The 17,704-nt window shown below is 42.3% G+C and overlaps 2 protein-coding genes across 3 annotated transcripts; one reads left to right on the top strand and one right to left on the bottom strand.

Annotated features, from left to right (window-relative positions):
• On the bottom strand, positions 1–7,453 carry LOC110505179 (NKAP-like protein). 2 transcript variants are annotated; one of them, XM_036969598.2, is made up of 8 exons: positions 7,301–7,453; positions 3,514–3,594; positions 3,332–3,396; positions 3,035–3,127; positions 2,897–2,936; positions 1,072–1,257; positions 719–868; positions 1–610 (listed from the first exon to the last, which is right to left on the bottom strand). In XM_036969598.2, the coding sequence occupies exons 2-8, from the start codon at positions 3,522–3,524 to the stop codon at positions 436–438; spliced, it is 720 nt and encodes a 239-aa protein (XP_036825493.1). In that variant the 5' UTR covers positions 3,525–3,594; positions 7,301–7,453; the 3' UTR covers positions 1–435. The 2 variants fall into 2 exon arrangements, with proteins under 2 accessions (XP_036825493.1, XP_021439886.1); XM_021584211.3 differs by lacking the exon at positions 7,301–7,453 and adding an exon at positions 5,865–6,667.
• A 2,717-nt stretch (positions 7,454–10,170) lies between these two features.
• LOC110505178 (transcriptional regulator Kaiso) lies at positions 10,171–17,504 on the top strand. Its single transcript, XM_021584210.3, has 2 exons — positions 10,171–10,290; positions 13,607–17,504. The coding sequence occupies exon 2, from the start codon at positions 13,609–13,611 to the stop codon at positions 15,523–15,525; it is 1,917 nt and encodes a 638-aa protein (XP_021439885.2). The 5' UTR covers positions 10,171–10,290; positions 13,607–13,608; the 3' UTR covers positions 15,526–17,504.
• Positions 17,505–17,704: the final 200 nt, after the last annotated feature.

The raw sequence follows: 17,704 nt of genomic DNA, 5'->3' as shown, positions 1-17,704 counted from the left end.
TATTTTTAAATGATTTATTAATCCTGAACATGTAACTTGTGATTTTACAGGCACTTTTCCAACATTAAAAGTTACATTAATAGGTAGAAGGGTCAGGGATGGATTTGATTTATGTTGGGATGCACAATATTGTAATAGTGTATAGAGACATTTTGTGTTAGGCTAAGTATAGCTTCCTGGTCCATTCTTGTGTTTGCTTTGTGACCCCAGGAAAACAAGCCCTTTCCAATATTCATTTTCCGACAACTTTCTACATAAACAAAATAGTCCACTGTGTCAGATGCTTAAAATATAGGCCTAGTTCACAATACAAAGAGGGGGAAAAATTACATTATCAAATCATGAAATGTTGGGAAACTAAACAACGAAAGATAATGTTTGTAAAAAAATGGTCTCCAAAAGCTGAAAGTTCTGAAAGGAGAGAAACAAAATGATTCATTTCTCCTCTTTGCCCTTAGTTTTCCTGTACACCATTTCTCTGAAGCTGGAGAGGATTTTGCTCTCCCTCTTTCTCCTTTCCTCCTGGTTGAAAGATGCCAGAGCTCTCTTTTCATCAGCACTGTAGATCTGGTTTTCCTTTCTCAGACGCACAGCCTCCATACGACGATGTCTGGGGGTTACAATATTGCAATGAGCGTTACAAAGCCGTCAACCAAATGTGTGAAATACGATGAAACATTTGAAATGTCAAGATGTAAACAGAAGAGTACTAATGTACCTGCTACCGCTCATCACAAAGCCAGACATCTCAAAGGTTGCGATTTCGTTGCTGGTCAACCCAATTTCACCTCTTCTTGGGATACGCTTGCCTGCTTTCACGTACTCTGCCATAGCGGCACCCTCACCCGGCAGCAGTGCATGACCAAAACTAGTGGGAAAAGGTATGTAAATCATTTGGCCATTCATTGATAATAAAAAATAAAAGAATAAAGCGGCATTTTAAAAGCTGAATATAGTGTGGTAATATCCTGTAAAAATGTGGAAGCAAGTTGTATTTACCAAGCGACCGGCTAAAACGGGTCAAATTCTTGAATGTAAGAAAGATCCTTCTATGTAAAAAGAGATACTCACTCAAGAGGCTTGTCATCCTGGGACAGGTGAGTGAGTGGGGCCTCAGGGCCCACCATGTGTTCGTCGATGCAGGTCCTTTCCACCCACAGATCCCCGTTGGCATCCTCATCCGACCCGTCGCTGCTGGAGTCGCTCGCTGACTGCTTGCGGTTCTTCTTCGCCTTCCTCTTCTTGGACTTCTTTGACCTGTGAGGAGAAACCAAAACACGGTTGAGGAAAACACTGGTTGTGTATAGGTATGTCATGTATTTGTTATGGGCAGTTGACTACAGTCGTGGCCAAAAGTTGAGAATGACACAAATATTAATTTTCAAAGTTTGCTGCTTCAGTATCTTTAGATATTTTTGTCAGATGTTACTATGGAATACTGAAGTATAATTACAAGCATTTCATAAGTGTCAAAGGCTTTTATTGAGAATTACATGAAGTTGATGCAAAGAGTCAATATTTGCAGTGTTGACCTTTCTTTTTCCAAGACCTCTGCAATCCACCCTGGCATTCTGTCAATTAACTTCTGGGCCACAGCCTGACTGATGGCAGCCCATTCTTGCATAATCAATGCTTGGAGTTTGTCAGAATTTGTGGGGTTTTGTTAATCCACCCGCCTCGAGGATTGACCACAAATTCTCAATGGGATTAAGGTCTGGGGAGCTTCCTGGCTATGGTCCCAAAATATTGATGTTTTGTTCCCCGAGCCACTTAGTTATCACTTTTGCCTTATGTCAAGGTGCTCCATCATGCTGGAAAAGGCATTGTTCGTCACCAAACTGTTCCTGGATGGTTGGGAGAAGTTGCTCTCGGAGGATATGTTGGTACGATTCTTTATTCATGGCTCTGTTCTTAGGCAAAATTGTGAGTGAGCCCACTCCCTTGGCTGAGAAGCAAAGGATGCTTTACTGTTGGCATGACACAGGACTGATGGTAGCGCTCACCTTGTCTTCTCCGGACAAGCTTTTTTCCGGATGCCCCAAACAATCGGAAAGATGATTCATCAGAGAAAATGACTTTACCCCAGCCCTTAGCAGTCCAATCCATGTACATTTTGCAGAATGTCTGTCCCTGATGTTTTTCCTGGAGAGAGGTGGCTTCTTTGCTGCCCTTCTTGACACCAGGCCATCCTCCAAAAGTCTTCACCTCACTGTGCGTGCAGATGCACTCACACCTGCCTGCTGCCATTCCTGAGCAAGCTCTGTACTGGTGGTGCTCAGATCCCGCAGCTGAATCAACTTTAGGAGACGGTCCTGGCGCTTGGACTTTAGGTGCCCTGAAGCCTTTTTCACAACATTTGAACTGCTCTCCTTGAAGTTCTTGATGATCCACTAAATTGTTGATTTAGGTGCAATCTTACTGGCAGCAATATCCTTGCCTGTGAAGCCCTTTTTGTGCAAAGCAATGATGATGGCATGTGTTTCCTTGCATGGTTGACAGAGGAAGAACAATGATTCCAAGCACCACCTTCCTTTTGAAGCTTCCAGTCTGTTATTCGAACTCAATCAGCATGACAGAAGTGATCTCCAGCCTAGTCCTCGTCAACACTCACTCCTGTGTTAACGAGAGAATCACTGACATGATGTCAGCTGGTCCTTTTGTGGCAGGGCTGAAATGCAGTGGAAATGTTTTTTGGGGAACAGTTAATTTACATGGCAAAGAGGGACTTTGCAATTAATTGCAATTAATCTAATCACTCTTCATAACATTCTGGAGTATATGCAAATTGCCATCATACAAACTAAGGCAGCAGACTTTGTGAAAATTAATATTTGTGTCATTTTCAAAACTTTTGGCCACGACTGTAGAGGTAGAATGTAGATATGAGTGAACTTACTTTTTGCTCTTCTTCTTTTTCTTCTTTTTCACTTCCTCATCTGAAAGATAACTAAATTAGAGGGTGAAATAAACTTAGCTGGACAAGCAGCCTCTGCACTTGATTTATTTTTAATTTTTAAGTTGAAACATTTCTCACCACCAGAGTCCGACTCTGACTCGCTGTCATTGGAGTGTTTCTTGTTCTTCTTCTTTTTGGATTTCTTCTTCTTCTTTTTCTTCTTCTTATCATCTATGAATTATAGTGCACCTGTCTTGATCTCTCGCCAATTCAAGGGTGTAATCAGAACATACATTTGACTTACTACATAATATAGTATGCCCAGGTTACACTTTGTTCTTGACTAGTCAATGCATGTCATTCAGTCAGATGTAGGCTAACTGAGAACAGACTTTTATAAAAGGATTATTATAAAAGCTAATTCAGCATACTCACCGGATGAGCTTGAATCTGAGCTGCTGTTTTTCACATCCTCTTCAACTGGGGTATGTTCATCAGAGCTTATTGAAAAAGGACACAAAATTATCTAAATGTAGATAATTTGGTAGTTGGCGTGTATAGCCCAACTCTTTGAACTCTTATACTTGATTAGTCAGATCAGATGCATAATTACTTACTCTGGTGCCATTACTCTTGGTGAATAGCCCCAGACTTCAGGTGATCCGAGTTCACCAATTCTCTCCCTCTCTTGTAGCCGCCTGGAATAAAATTCATATCATTAGAAATATACAAGAAATACATTAAACCTTGTGACCAATTGACTGATGACCAATTGTAGTCATCAGTCAGAGGAAGAGGCGAACCGAGAAGTTTTTTCACCGCCCAAAATCTGTCCACAAAAACAAGCCCACGAAGTGAGGACATTTTGTAACGAGGTCAAATTTGGTCAACAAAAAAATGTAATTGCTAATTTGCTGTGTGAGGCTTATTTAATCTGATAGAAGGTTCGTAACGGTTAGGCTGTTACGAATGTACTGATATAAGTGGACTCATGTGGCACTTCGCAACTTAACCAAAAACAACTTTATATTGGAGTTCTGCCTGTTGTCAAAGAGATAGATAGGATTCATCAGGGATATAACCTGCTTTAGCATGGACATTGCCATTGAGGGCTTCCACCATTTAAAGTAGTCAACTGAGTGGGGATTGCTATGAGTTGGGTGCAATCATCTAATGAAGAAGAAAATGCACTGCAAAGATGATTCCTCTCTCTGTATAGCCTGTTGTTCACACTATCTGCCCTCTCATTGGCTAGAACGGTCCCACCTGATCTCGCCTTCTGGGACTACGGTTCCGGTTCAGGAAAAAGATGGCGAAATGGATGTTGAGTTTGAGTCGAGCAAAGTTGGTAAAGACTAATGTTCTGTATATGAATGATGTATGAATGATAATGAATCGCTTGTTGGGATGCGTTTGTTGAGTAAGGATGCATGTGGGAAACCCGTTTAAGGCGTTAAATGGTGAAGTATGCGCTGGGAAAAGTGGAGTCTGTCAGAGTGACCAGGAGTGGTCTTATTTCAAATAATTATATTTTTGAAGAACAGAGGAAGACTGCAGTGAGCATCAAAAGAATCTGAACAACAGAAGTTGTGTTTTGAACTTTGGAGTAGAGCACCCGTCAAAGGAGTCATCTCATGGGTGACGACAGATTTTCAGGTTGAATACCTGAAGAGCATTCCTGGTGTGGTTGGTGCCCGGCGTCTGACCCGCTGGGTTAATGGAGAAAAAGAAGAAAGTCTGTCGCTCCTGTTTTTTGATAAAGAACAAATACCTACGCATGTGAAGTTTAGTTATGTAAGATACGCTGTAAGAGCTGTCGTCCCCAAACCATTACAGTGTAAGAATTGTAAAGGATTTGGCCATGTTTCAAGTGTGTGCAGACAGAGTATATTGAAGAACGGTGTGTAGAATGACGACGGTGTTGCAGTTGTGGGGGGGGGGGGATCATGATCCCTAGTTCCTGGAGTGCCCTGAAAGGGTGAAGGAGATTGAGGTGGCAAACGTTTGAGCAGTCACCCGAATCTCGTAATGCGGAGGAGCTTAAAATAATTGAGAAAACAAGTGATGCTAGTGAAGATATGGTAGTGGACGCAACACAGCCTATGGTAAATGTTTGCTGCCAGTCAAAAGATACCCTGTGTGTTAATTTCTTTAATAAAAAAGGCAGAATTTGTAGTGTTCATTGCCACAGTTATAAACTGTACAGCACAAGTCTCAAAGAAGTCTAAGAAACTGGACATTATTGTGGCTGCTGCAGAATTGTTTTGGGGATTTAAGGATTTTACATCTTCAGACTTGCAAGGGGTACTGGCGCCGGGAGACCCCACCCTGCCAGGTTCCCCTTGAGCCTGTGTAGGTATCGGATCTGTTACATTTTCTTAACAGAAAAGTTTGATTTAGTTTATTGGTTGTTTTTGTTTCCCATTTTTTGGAATCCTGTTTCCTTCCCGCACAGTAGGTGGCGGGATGCACATTAAATTGGGTGATTGCCAATATACCACAGAAAAAAATCTCGCCTCCTCCTATCATTGTTAGAGCGGTCGCTCCAATAGCTTAAGAATTTCACTGTGCCCTGCAATTACATCTGCGACCCTGTGCATGTGACTAATAAACTCATCTAATCGAATATTTGATCAAAACAATAGACAATCTTTGTCCCAGGCTAGATGCACAAGTTCCAATAGCCAGGACTCCACTTCGTCCAGAGTTTACACACCTGAATCAAACGATCAAGACTGTGATTAGTTGAGTCAGGTGTATTGGCAGCTTGGGCTGGAACAAAAGCCAACAATCTGCGGCCCAGGAGGTCATCTCTGATTTGGCTCATTTTAAACAGGACTTCACAAACCCTTGAAACAATTTGCCGTTTGCCAACTAGTGTGGGTCAAGCTTTGCATTTGCACGGATCTAAACAGCTGAGACCAGGTTGTAACTAATTAACTTGTGCGCGCTAACTCCATTTACCTACCTGGAGATGAAGGCGTCTTGCCTCTGGCGTTGAGCATCATCCCGTTCGTAGTAATCATTCCTGCCACCACCACCTCCGTATCTACCAGCGCCGCCACCGCGCTGATCGGACCAGCTGTGGTTACTGTACCTCTCTCGAGATCTAGAACGACTGCGGGGGTTTTCCGTACGAAACCTTTTGGCATTTCTCTCTCTCATTTCTCTTTCTCTCTCGGACATTCGGGGAGGTTTAAGGTCTTCTTCATATCTGGGGGCCTTGGGCATGGGCCCAAAGACGGGACTGGAGTCGCGAGATCGACTGCCGCTGCCAGATCGGCTCCGTCGTCGTCTCCTGGGGCCTCTCTGTTCTTGATCGGACAGAGGCATAGCTTTCGTCTTATGTCCACTAATACGAACAGCCTAAATTCGATATGTAGGCGAAGAATAAACAAGACTAGCTACCTAATCTACTGTTTAGGCCACACAGCGTTGTTTCTGCGTGAGTTAAGAAACGGGAAATGATTTTGTCCGTGGGACTGTAAACAGGTCCCCCTTGAAACATGCAGCACAATGCTCTTTAGTTCCGCGTACCTCCGTATCGAGCAAATGTTGCCGTCTTATAATCAATACAGCCCGGAATTCAAATAATGCCGTTGAACATATCTAGTTTGAAACGTTTTGAACTGAGGCAAGTGTGTAGATACCACACCAGATGAAACTGTTTTGACACAAACGTTACGACTCCTGTTGGCCATGCATGATCTAACAGCAGGTTGTTGTCCCGAATTTGGAGAGCGGCTGACATAGGACACACCCATAGTCTCCAGGATCCCAATATAATTCGTTGAATGGGGTGTGCTCACGTAGTTTACAGTCGTTAGAAGGATAGTTGTCATAAGGGGGAAATATTACTGTTTGTAAAGCACCACTGATAAAGTTGTTTATACTGACTCTACACACACACTCACATGCATTTTTTTGATAATTGCGTTGTTTGATCTACAAACCTCTCATACCGCGGTCGCAAGTCATATGAATTACAAGGCTGAGACAATAATACAAACACACCTTTGTTTTTAATCACAAAACCGGATATCAACATCATCAAATCACCTCTGCTTACTCTAATACAGTGACAACTAAAAGATACCAAAAACAATTGTCATACCCGTTGGGAGCAGACAGCATCAGATAGATGCTCTCTCCGGTGAGACACATTCAGCCTTTTGCGAATTTAAGGAAAATTGTTTTGTATGACCAGACTGCTTACACTTATGTTGATTTTGTTCACCTACACCAGACGCTATCAGGTGTAGGTTTAAATATCAAAAACTCTGAACCGTATATATTGATTTAGGACAGGTCAAAAAGCATTAAACATTTATGGCAATTTAGTTGGCTAGCTTGCTGTTGCTGGCTAATTTGTCCTGGGATACAAACATTGGGTTGATATTTTACCTGAAATGAAGAATGTTGTCTACTCCGACAATTTATCCACAGATAAAGGGGTAAACCAAGTTAGTTTCCAGTAATCTCTCGTCCTTCAGGCCTTATATGGTGGTTGGCAACCAACTTTGAGGTGCATTGCCACTACCAACTGGCCTGGAGTGTTAACCTCAGTTCATCTTTCAATCACCCAAGTGGGTATATGCTCCTAAAAACCAATGAAGAGATGGGAGGCAGGGCTTGCATAGCACCAAGCGTCACAAATATAACTAAGTTCTATTTTAGCTCCTGGCTATGCAGACGCTCGTTGACATGCGTGATCAGTGTGGGGTTGGATAATGTCAATGTGTAGATTTATTTTACTATGCAAGCGTGTGGTCACTATGTCTAAAATTAATATCGTTGGTTCAGAGATATTTCAACCTGCGTGTCCTGATCGCGTCTGGTGTGGGTGGACAAAAATCAACATGAGTGTGATGGCACGCACGCGGTCTGGTCAGCATGTTAGTGTATGCCTATTGTCTGAAATTGCCTCTGGAAACTTGGTGTGTATGCTTGTGCAAGTTAACAGATCACTAGATTAATATGCACAAATGTGCAGTGACTCCTGTTTGAAGGAGGGAAGACAAAGTGCTAAAGCAAAATATATATATATATATTTTTAAAACCAGCCACAACCAAAATCAAACAGTTGTCTGCATGGCGAGAGTCTCCTCAATGAATGGAGGAAAGGTGTATTTATCCCCGGGACAAACGCGAGCCCAGGTGTGTCCCATTTCGCTGAAGACCCTCCCGGCTCCACTCACCGACATCCTATTAAGGAAAACAAGAGCAAAGAGAGAGAATTCCTCAGACTGAGTGGGAGGGTTGTCACAATTAGATCATTAGATTGATGGCCATTTTGTTTTGCCGCTACTTTTTACTGCACACACACACTCATCTCTACCTGTGTAAACTATGGTTCCTCCTGAAAATATTCGGTGGCACAACCATATCCAGGTCCTAATACTTATAATAATATGGTTATTATGTGCTAAAATAGCAAGGATTTCTTTCTTACTAAAGCCAATTCTAAAGTATAATTTCAAGTATAGTAATCTAAAAGGCTCTATCTACATGGTCAATCCGACATGCATGGCCTCTGCGGAAGTCAGGATAGTAAAAGCCAATTTATCCTGGATCCGAAGATTTGGACAAGGGCTTCAAGGCACTGCATGGTCAATCTGGCGTATGCATTGGCTGTGCAGCATTTACATGATAAGGCATCTGCAGAAGTCAGGGCATTCATACTTCTTGTGCTTTGTGGAACAGCACCGAGCTGTTGTGAAGGAAGTTGTCAAGGAAGTGAGTTTGTGTTTATACAGGACCTCCTGCCCTCAACTTCCATCAACCAATCATGTCAATGTGGAGCTATACTGAGCCCTCCACATTGTTACATTTGAGAGAGGTGATGCGGTACAGAGCTCAATTTGGCCTCTGCATTGCCTCTTGAGGCTCTGCAATTGCATCACACCATCCATATGACTCCTCTGACCACATTTTCAGATCAAGCATAAATTGGCTTTTAGTATGGAGTGTGTGAAGCAATTGCAGATCCACAGGAGGCATGCAGAGTCCAAATCAAGCTCCATACCACATCGCCGTGGGCCTCTCAAATGTTTAACAATACAGAGGGCTTTGTATAGCTCCGCATTGACATGACAAATCCTGTATAAACACAAACTCACTACTTTGACAACTTGCTCTGCTCTGCTCTACTCTACTAAGAGCAAGAAGTGAAACCCCTGAAGGCTGTATCAAAGTAAATGCTGTACAGCCACTTCAGACATCAGATTGACCACGCAGAGCCTTTTATGCTTCTTGCCTATGCTGAGCAGAGCAGGGCTGTTGTGAAGGAAGTTGTCAAGAAAGTAAGTTTGTGTTCATACTGGACTTCCCACACCCACCTACCATAAACCAATCATGCCAATGCTGAGCTATATGGAGCCATCTGCATTGTTACAAAATTTGGGCTGCTCACAGCAATACCCTATGGAGCTCAATTTGGCCTCTGCATGCCATGGGAGGCTCCGCAATTGCGTCACACCATCAATATGGCGCCTCCGACCACATTTTTGGGATAAAACATAAATTGGTTCAGGTATTTCAACAGTGGCATGCACAGCAACTGGGAGCCAGGGAGACATGCACTTAACCAAATCCCCCACGTTCATCTTGAAATATAACTCTGTTCTCAAAATGTAGACTTTATTCTCTAAATTCAATGTTGAGATTATTCTCAAAATATTGCTACTTTTTTAAAGTACTATTGTGCAAAAAATAAGAATCCAAGTGCCACCACCCTTTGCTGTTCCTTTTTTTCCCTCTTCACTTGGCCTTAATACTCTTCCATACATCTAGAAATGACCTCTGAGAAGAGTGGAAGGGAAACAGATGTATTGTTTGAAACTGTTGGCGAGTTAGGTGAAGACGAGAGCACGGAGAGTAAGAATGAATGGGATACACTGGTGAAAAGGAAAGTCAAAGTTGTGGTTGAAATTAGGAAACCCCTAGACTCTTTTTTTTTCAGAGTGAGGGTTTTGGACCAACGTAACCTGGACGATCCTTTGGAAGTTTTGTTAAATGTCATGGGTGTGTTGGTTGAAGTGGCATCAGTGAGGGTATCAAGAAGTGGGCTTATTTTGAGTTTACAGCTGAGGCATTAAATAAATCCTGTCAAAGGATGTTCTGCCCTCACAGGCCCCTGAGCCTGTATAGGGATGAGACTTGAATTAGAATGTGACTGAAGGAGTGGGATGTTTTTTTTATGTGCCACATTTTTTATATTGTTGATGATGTTGGTTTATCCCCTTCCTACAATGGATTTTTTTCTATAGTTTACCACACGTACTGTAGGTGGCGCCAGGCACCTCTAAGGACTGTTTGGGGACCGCAATAATACCATAAAAGAAGAAAATACTTCGTTTGGAAAGAACAATCAATCATAAGGCTTGGCGCTGCAGGTAAATAACAAGTGTTACTTATAGAAGCCAACCTCATATATTGGCCTCATCCAATAATTTTGTCATGATGGATCAGCGTTTACCAAAAACGTTGCAACCTGCCGCGAACCAGGAAGCTAACATCCCTCTCCTGTAGCCAACTAACGTTAAGCTAAAGCTACTGTAGATAATTGTCCTATAAGTTATCCACAATAATCAATCAATACTAAGTTGTATCTCCCCTAATATGCATGTGAGCGAATAGATTGTATAGATACTAGGCTGCCTTAAATCACATTTATGTGATTGGCATGCAATACTCAATTGTGTAGACCGGCCTTGTGTTAGTGAATGGTGTTAGGCTAACGTTAGCCTGTAAGCTACAAACAATGCAGATTCTCTTTCGCTCATTCCTACAAAATTGGTTGTGCAGTAGTGATGGGAAGTTCGGCTCATTACTGACTCTGTTTTTTTTTAACTTAACGAGTCAAAACGATAACGAATCTTTCGACTCATTTCACCAATTTGAATCAGTAATGCCCAGAGCACTCAGGACCCCCTACCGGCGAACGATGAACTGAACACTCGAAGGAGTACATTGTACATGCCTCTCGTTCATAGGGGCCTTATTGGAGTGGGGATTTGTGACTGAGACGTATTAACATTTGTTGGTTGCTAAGCATACAAACAACGTTGCTCCACGATAGGCCTACATTTGAAATCAAATTAATTTATAAAACAATTTTCACGCCAGCAGATGCCTCAAAGCGGCTGGGTAGCCTAGAACGTTGGTGTAGTAATACTATGAAAGTTTAGATGCCAATCACCATATAAGTTCAAAGATGAAAAAGCCTGGAAGGAGGAGAGATGACTAGAAACGATTCAGTTGACCGTTTTAGCTAGCAGTGTAGTTAGTTTGCCAATTATTTTATTCACCACTCTAGCTTATAGAACAGCTAGTATAATAGGTAGCTGACTCCTACCTGCTTTTAAAGAGTGACTGCCCCTAAAAAGCAACTTCTCATTTTGAAAATGGCATATGTGCCATCGATGTGAGTCAGAAACATTTATTCTAGTGTCAACATTGACTACAAAGTGTAAATAGGAGCATTTTTGGTCACAAAGTTAGTCTCGTCCAAAACTGAGATTTGCCAGATGATAGGGAAGAATTGTCACGGAATGAAGGTTACCGTAACAGTTTTCCGTGGATTGGGTTTATTTTAATCCTGTCCACAGCTGGCCGCATCCAAGTAATCATACATTTGGAGAGCAGCTTCATGGGGCCTGTAATGTCCATGGTCAATTTGGGGCGGCAGGGTAGCCTAGTGGTTAGAGTGTTGGACTAGTAACCGGAAAGTTCCAAGTTCAAACCCCCGAGTTGACAAGGTACAAATCTGTCGTTCTGCCCCTGAACAGGCCGTCATTGAAAATAAGAATTTGTTCTTAACTGACTTGCCTAGTTAAATAAAGGTTAAAAAAAACATTTGGTTTGACATCTAACCCTATGGGGGTTAGATGGGGACCATCAGTAAACTACACAATGTACATATTTTAAAAGGTCAGTAGCTCCGCACTCCAACTATAAAATGTAATAATTCATATACAAATATTGAAAGCATTTGAGACAACTAAAACATGTGCAACCTGAAAATATCGTCAGATTTCCATTTTGTAATTCATTGACGGTCCCTAACTAGCCCCAGAGAAAGGCTATCCAAAGTCAAACTAACTTTGCCACGGCAAGCCAGTTGAAGCTAATTGGCTAAATAATTTGTCTAACTCTTCCCACATCCACATCAAACCACACCCCGAAACCAACTCACGTTTGAATTCAGTCAAAACCAAATCACGTTTGAATTCGGTCAAGGCCGCTAGCCTTTATTATTATTGTTTAAAAAAAACAAATCAAAACCCAGAATTTTTACGTGTAATTATAGTGAGACACGGAAATTCTGGTCTTAATTTTGACAGTTCGTTGCAAAAGTGATATATTTTGGTATTTTATTGGTAAATCTAGCTCTTTTTGCCGCTAGCGGTTCAACTCTACCATTAAAATCATGATGTAGGTACGTCATCTCAAGGGAGGGTTCGGTTTGGGATGTACTGGGTGGTACCACCTCAAGGCTTACTATAAAATCAGGTGATAGGGCGCCTTATTTGACAATGGTCATGATAAGTGGAGTGTGCCAATATATTTTGCATCATGCTTCCTTGACAAGACAACTGACGTTACACCAAATTAAAATGGCCGTAAATCACATTTCTGCTTATGACCAAATTCAATGTTTTTGCTTACCGTTTCATCTGTGCTTTTACAAAGGAAAAAAAAAACATGTAGGCTATGAGGATTATATGTTTATATTCGTAGCTACATCCAAAGTAACAAGAAATAGATGACAATGGTGGTCATGTCAACTGTGTATATTTCCCTAACGCTGTGACTGGGGGCACAGCCCGCTAAAACAGTTGATTTATAGTTCAATGGTTGTGAGTTCTAATCCCACATGGGGCAGATATCTTTTTTTCTCTCCAAATCCTTTACAGTATTCATCCAATGCCCACACACCTCTAAGTCAAAAGAGTGAAAAGCATACCTGTGAGAATGGGTCACCCTGGTGGTAGTAGTAGTTGTAGGTGTTTATACAGTAAGACCAATCTGTGAGTCAATTTGACCATTTGAAAAAGGGCTACTGCATAAATACTGCGGGTTGGATTGAATTGAGCCCCTAATCTTCATTTTCAAGGTGATGATTGCACTTTTCTTCCCAATACAATACTGCAATAAACGTGAGTCCATATTTCAAATGTATTTTTTGTGCCCCATGCGTTCTTGCCCCACACCCACCCCAAAGTTAATATTTATGAGCAGTTCACCTCACCCACAACTTCTCAATTTAATGCATTTTTTTAAAATTTGAAAGGGTTGGGCAAAGGCTAAATTGGGGTTGAGAGTTACCCTTTAATGAAACAATTCTAAAATGAGGCCAAATAAGGGAGTGTAGTCGCCCTTTAAAACAATGAGCTACTACAGAGATCATTAAATGATGTTGAGATACTAATGTCTCCACCAAAACAATGGGAGTCGTTGTCCCAAAGGCAGGAAGGCGTGCTACAACCTTAGGTCCAAAATAAGCCCATAGAAACGCATTGTGCTTATTTTGGACAGATTTTGGCGAGCGTGAATCCTCTCGCTTCGCCTCTTCTTCTCTGGCTACTATGAATGCATGATTAGGTTACCCAACAAGAAGTGAAAGGGGATTTTAAATTTACTGGTAGCAGAACAAAGACCGTCAAGTGAATGCATTTGTTATTCATTGCTTTTGTCTTCACTCCACAGGGATGTCGGGCCTAAAGCTGATCTCTGCAACTGACACCCGGTATTCAGGAACGGTGCTGAAGTCGATGAATAGACAGCGAAATAATGGATTGTTCTGTGATGTCACCATAATTATACAGGACCGTAAATTTAGAGCACACAAAAACATCTTGTCCGCGTCAAGTACTTATTTCCACCAACTCTTCTCAGTGGCTGGACAGGTGATCGAGTTGAATTTCATCAAGGCGGAAATCTTTGAGGAAATCCTGAATTACATTTACAGTTCCAAAATTGTCCGCATTCGTTCCGACATGCTCAATGAGCTTATCAATGCTGGGCAGGTGTTGGGCGTGAAGTTCATTGCGAATCTAGGCGTACCGCTCTCACAAGTCAAGGGCTTACCTGGCCTGTCCAAAGACACAGAACACAATGAAGTAAGCTCCGTGGAGAAAAGCAGTACAGACTCAATGGGGATGATGCCTATTGTCACCGAGTCCTTTTCACTGTCTGCAGAGGAGTTCAGTCAAACTGACAAAAGTGCAAACAAGGATCAGGACTCGGACGAAGACGACATTATGTTTGTATCCGAAACGGACGCCACCAAGAAATGCAAGCCCTGCGAAATCATCGATTTGGATGGACCCAATACAGAGGAAGACTCTGTGACAAAGCAACCGGGAGAGGCCAGACCCGCTTTGACAAAGGACCAAGAGAAAACAGTCAAAGCAGCTCCGCACCTCAACAGCTCCTCGCAGACCTTGCAAGGCCAAACTCCTCTGATCAGACCCATGGTGTCCCCTGACACAAGCTCAAATATTGCGTCTTCACCCGCTGGAGCCTCCTCTTGCAGCACACCCACTACGCCGGCTAGAATTGGCACTTTCACCCCCGAACCCATCAGCACCTCCCTGCCCTCAGAAAACAACAAGATAATAGGAATCCACAAGAAGCAGGTTACACTAGCTCGACAGAGTGACTTAAAAATCAAGCTCTCGGCCCTTAAGTCACCTGGCGGATTCATCAACGAGGCAGGCCTCAACATTCCCCAAATATCCGCCACCACAAAAAAGACGATAACATTAGATAAAGCCTCAGAGATCGACTCGTTTTCTCCAGGCTGCAAGGTGTATGCCAATATTGGGGAAAACACATATGACATTGTCCCCATGAAGGACGACCCCGGGGAGGGAGACTCTAAAAACAGTAGAGGGGGAAAGAGGTCTCTGATGGCTACCCCTCTTCAACCTTTCAACACCTCTCAACTGCCACAGGGTGCCACGATCAAGAAGACCAAAACAGAGCAGCAAGATCACTACGAGCTCATCATGGACGGGAAGACTTTCTTTGTGTGCATGGTCTGCAAGCGTCCCTACGTGTGCTTGACGAGCCTCCGGCGCCACTTCAACACCCACTCCTGGGAGAAGAAGTACCCGTGCCACTACTGTGACAAGGTGTTTGCTCTGGCCGAGTATCGGACCAAACACGAGATCTACCACACAGGCGAGCGGAGGTACCAGTGCCTGCTGTGCAACGAGATGTTAATCAACTACCAGCTACTGTCGACTCACTGCAAACAGGCCCACAACCAGGACCCATCCGGGAGGAAACAAAAGGACGACACCGACAACAACTTGTACCGCCTGCTCCCTTGCAAAACGGTGCAGTTCAAGACCTACTCATATGAGACAGACGATTCAGATTCACGAGGAGTCCCTATTATCCAAGAGGATGGGAGCGTCCAGCACATTAACCCTGGAAGGGGGCACCTGGCCAACCCACTACAGTTACAGTCCACCCAGGGCAAGATGTTGAACTGGGATGACATCTTTGTGGAGCCTGAGGCACAGCCTGGATCAGGTGCCCACCGGCCAGGGAGCCACCCTATCCAATCTCCCCCAGGCTCTTCTGAGTTTGAGTTTGTCATACCAGAGACGTACTGAGCAGGGTGGCTCACCGCTCTGTGATCTATGCCTTGTCAGTGGGTCCCCTTATTTGAATTTTGTTTCCTGGATCCACGTCGAATGTTGTCTTTTTCAAATGTTCAACAGTTGTTTTAGCTAAACTGTACAAAAATATAAACATACAACAATTTCAAATGTTGTACTGAGTTACAGTTCATATAAGGAAATCAATCAATTGAAATAAATTTGTTAGGCTCTAATCTATGGATTTCACATGACTGGGCAGGGCCAGCCATGGGTGGGCCTGGGAGGGCATAGGCCCACCCACTGGGGAGCCAGGACCATCCAATCAGAAAGTTTTTATTACAAACAGAAATACTCCTCAGCACCCTGTGACCACCCCCACCTCGCCCCCATTCAGATGATCTGGCAGGTGAAGAAGCTGGATGTGGAGGTCCTGGGCCGGCGTGGTTACACGTGGTTTGCGGTTGTGAGGCCGGTTGTACGTACTGACAAATTCTCTAAAACAACATTTGTGGCGGCTTATGGTGGAAAAATGAACATTCAATTCTCTGGCAACAGCTGGACATTTCTGCAGTCAGCATGCCAATTGCACGTTCCCTCAACTTGAGACATCTGTGGTATTGTGTTGTGACAAAACTGCACATTTTTAAAGTGGCCTTTTATTGTCCCCAGCACAAGGCGCACCTGTGTAATGATCATGCTATTTAATCAGCTTCTTGGTATGCCACACCTGTCAGGTGGATGGATTATCTTGGCAAAGGAGAAATGCTAAATAACAGGGATGTAAACAAATGTGTGCACAACATTGTAGAGAAATACGCTTTTGGTGCTTATAAACAATATCTGAGATTTTTTATTTAATCTCATGAAACACAGGACCAACACTTTACATCTTGTGTTCATATTTTTGTTAAGTGTAGTTGTTTTTAGGAAATTCCTATGTGCTCTAGCTAGCCCATCCGGAGTGTAATGTGACTTTTGTTCTTATCAAGCTCTTGTCATTGAACTATGTATTGGCGCTCATTGTATTTCTACTTACCCCTTTTTATGGTAAATATTTGTGAGTACTCTGTCTGGAGTGCCCATGCAGTTCAACAGAAGGACCCTAAATCTAGGCATACACATTTATTTATTGTTAGATCTTTATTTTTTTATGAAATATATTTTTTTATCGGGAGTCAAATTACCTTATGCCTTTCGGGAGATAAAATGTACAGTGGTGCTGAATGGTAACAGTTGATGTTTGTTGTTTGAACAGAGATTGGATCAGGATGCTGGATATTGATGGAATTAATGGATGTCATTCATCCCTTTGTTTTCTGAAATCCACACTTTTTAATTAAACTTTAATTAAAAACAACCACCGACTCTTTCCTCATTGCTGTTGCTATAAGATGAATCTCAACAAGGAAACAGTCAGTGGTTGTATTTGATTCACCTTTTATTAAAAAGTATGGATTTCAGAAAACAAAGAAAGGCACACAACTACAGAGGACAAACATAGGTACAAGGTAAGTATTTCATAATTACATTTTTTAAAGTATTGATCCACAAAGCCTGGTCTCTGCTTTACTCCGTTGGTGGAGTTCATCAGAAACTTCCTTCACCATGGAGTTGAGTTTAGTCAGCTACCTCCTACTCTGTATGTATACAGTTTGCCTACATAGGAATCATGTAACTTGAAAACCATTTCTTTCTGTTATGAAATAGCACCTAGTGCAGGATTGTTCTGTAGATCATTATTTTTTTATGTCCCTTCCCCTTGTCAGTATGTATTTGAATTGAGTTAGACTGTGGAGAGCTAACTTGACATTTTATACTGCTTCATTATGTCCTTCACTGACAACTTTTATGGCAAAAAAACCTTACACAATTAACAGTGGTGTAACTTGTACATAATTGTGACCTTTTTCACTTGAAAATGTTTATGTTTTAAAAACGTATTTATTAGGTATAGTGCTAAACAAATGTTAATAAAGATTTTTTTTTTTAAAGTGTGCCTCATTTTGGCAGAATGGAAGAGACCTATTGAATGAGACGACTACACAGCATTTTAGTTTGAATCTGATAGTTTTCCTAAATCCCATAGTAATGAAGGCCCCTCCCCTCCATTGGCATTTTTTCCCTGGTGGATGGTGGTTCTCAAAAATGGAAAACAAAATGCACCTTGTGGGGTAGGTATTTCATTAAGGAT

Source organism: Oncorhynchus mykiss, chromosome 25 (genome assembly GCF_057628025.1).
Source record: "Oncorhynchus mykiss isolate SJ-2025 chromosome 25, ASM5762802v1, whole genome shotgun sequence".
NCBI classification, from domain to species: Eukaryota; Metazoa; Chordata; class Actinopteri; order Salmoniformes; family Salmonidae; genus Oncorhynchus; species Oncorhynchus mykiss.
Note: the sequence above shows the minus strand (reverse complement) of the source record. Positions and strands in the feature narration are given on the sequence as shown.

What these genes read in the sequence shown, in the direction of transcription:
- LOC110505179 (XM_021584211.3), bottom strand. Translation starts at nt 6,229, where the DNA reads ATGCCTCTGTCCGATCAAGAACAGAGAGGCCCCAGGAGACGACGACGG. An exon ending in AAAAAGAAGAAGAGCAAAAA is followed by an intron (nt 1,258 to 2,896) that starts GTAAGTTCACTC and finishes TTCTCCTCACAG; the next exon opens with GTCAAAGAAGTCCAAGAAGA. An exon ending in TTTGTGATGAGCGGTAGCAG is followed by an intron (nt 611 to 718) that starts GTACATTAGTAC and finishes TGTAACCCCCAG; the next exon opens with ACATCGTCGTATGGAGGCTG.
- LOC110505178 (XM_021584210.3), top strand. Translation starts at nt 13,609, where the DNA reads ATGTCGGGCCTAAAGCTGATCTCTGCAACTGACACCCGGTATTCAGGA.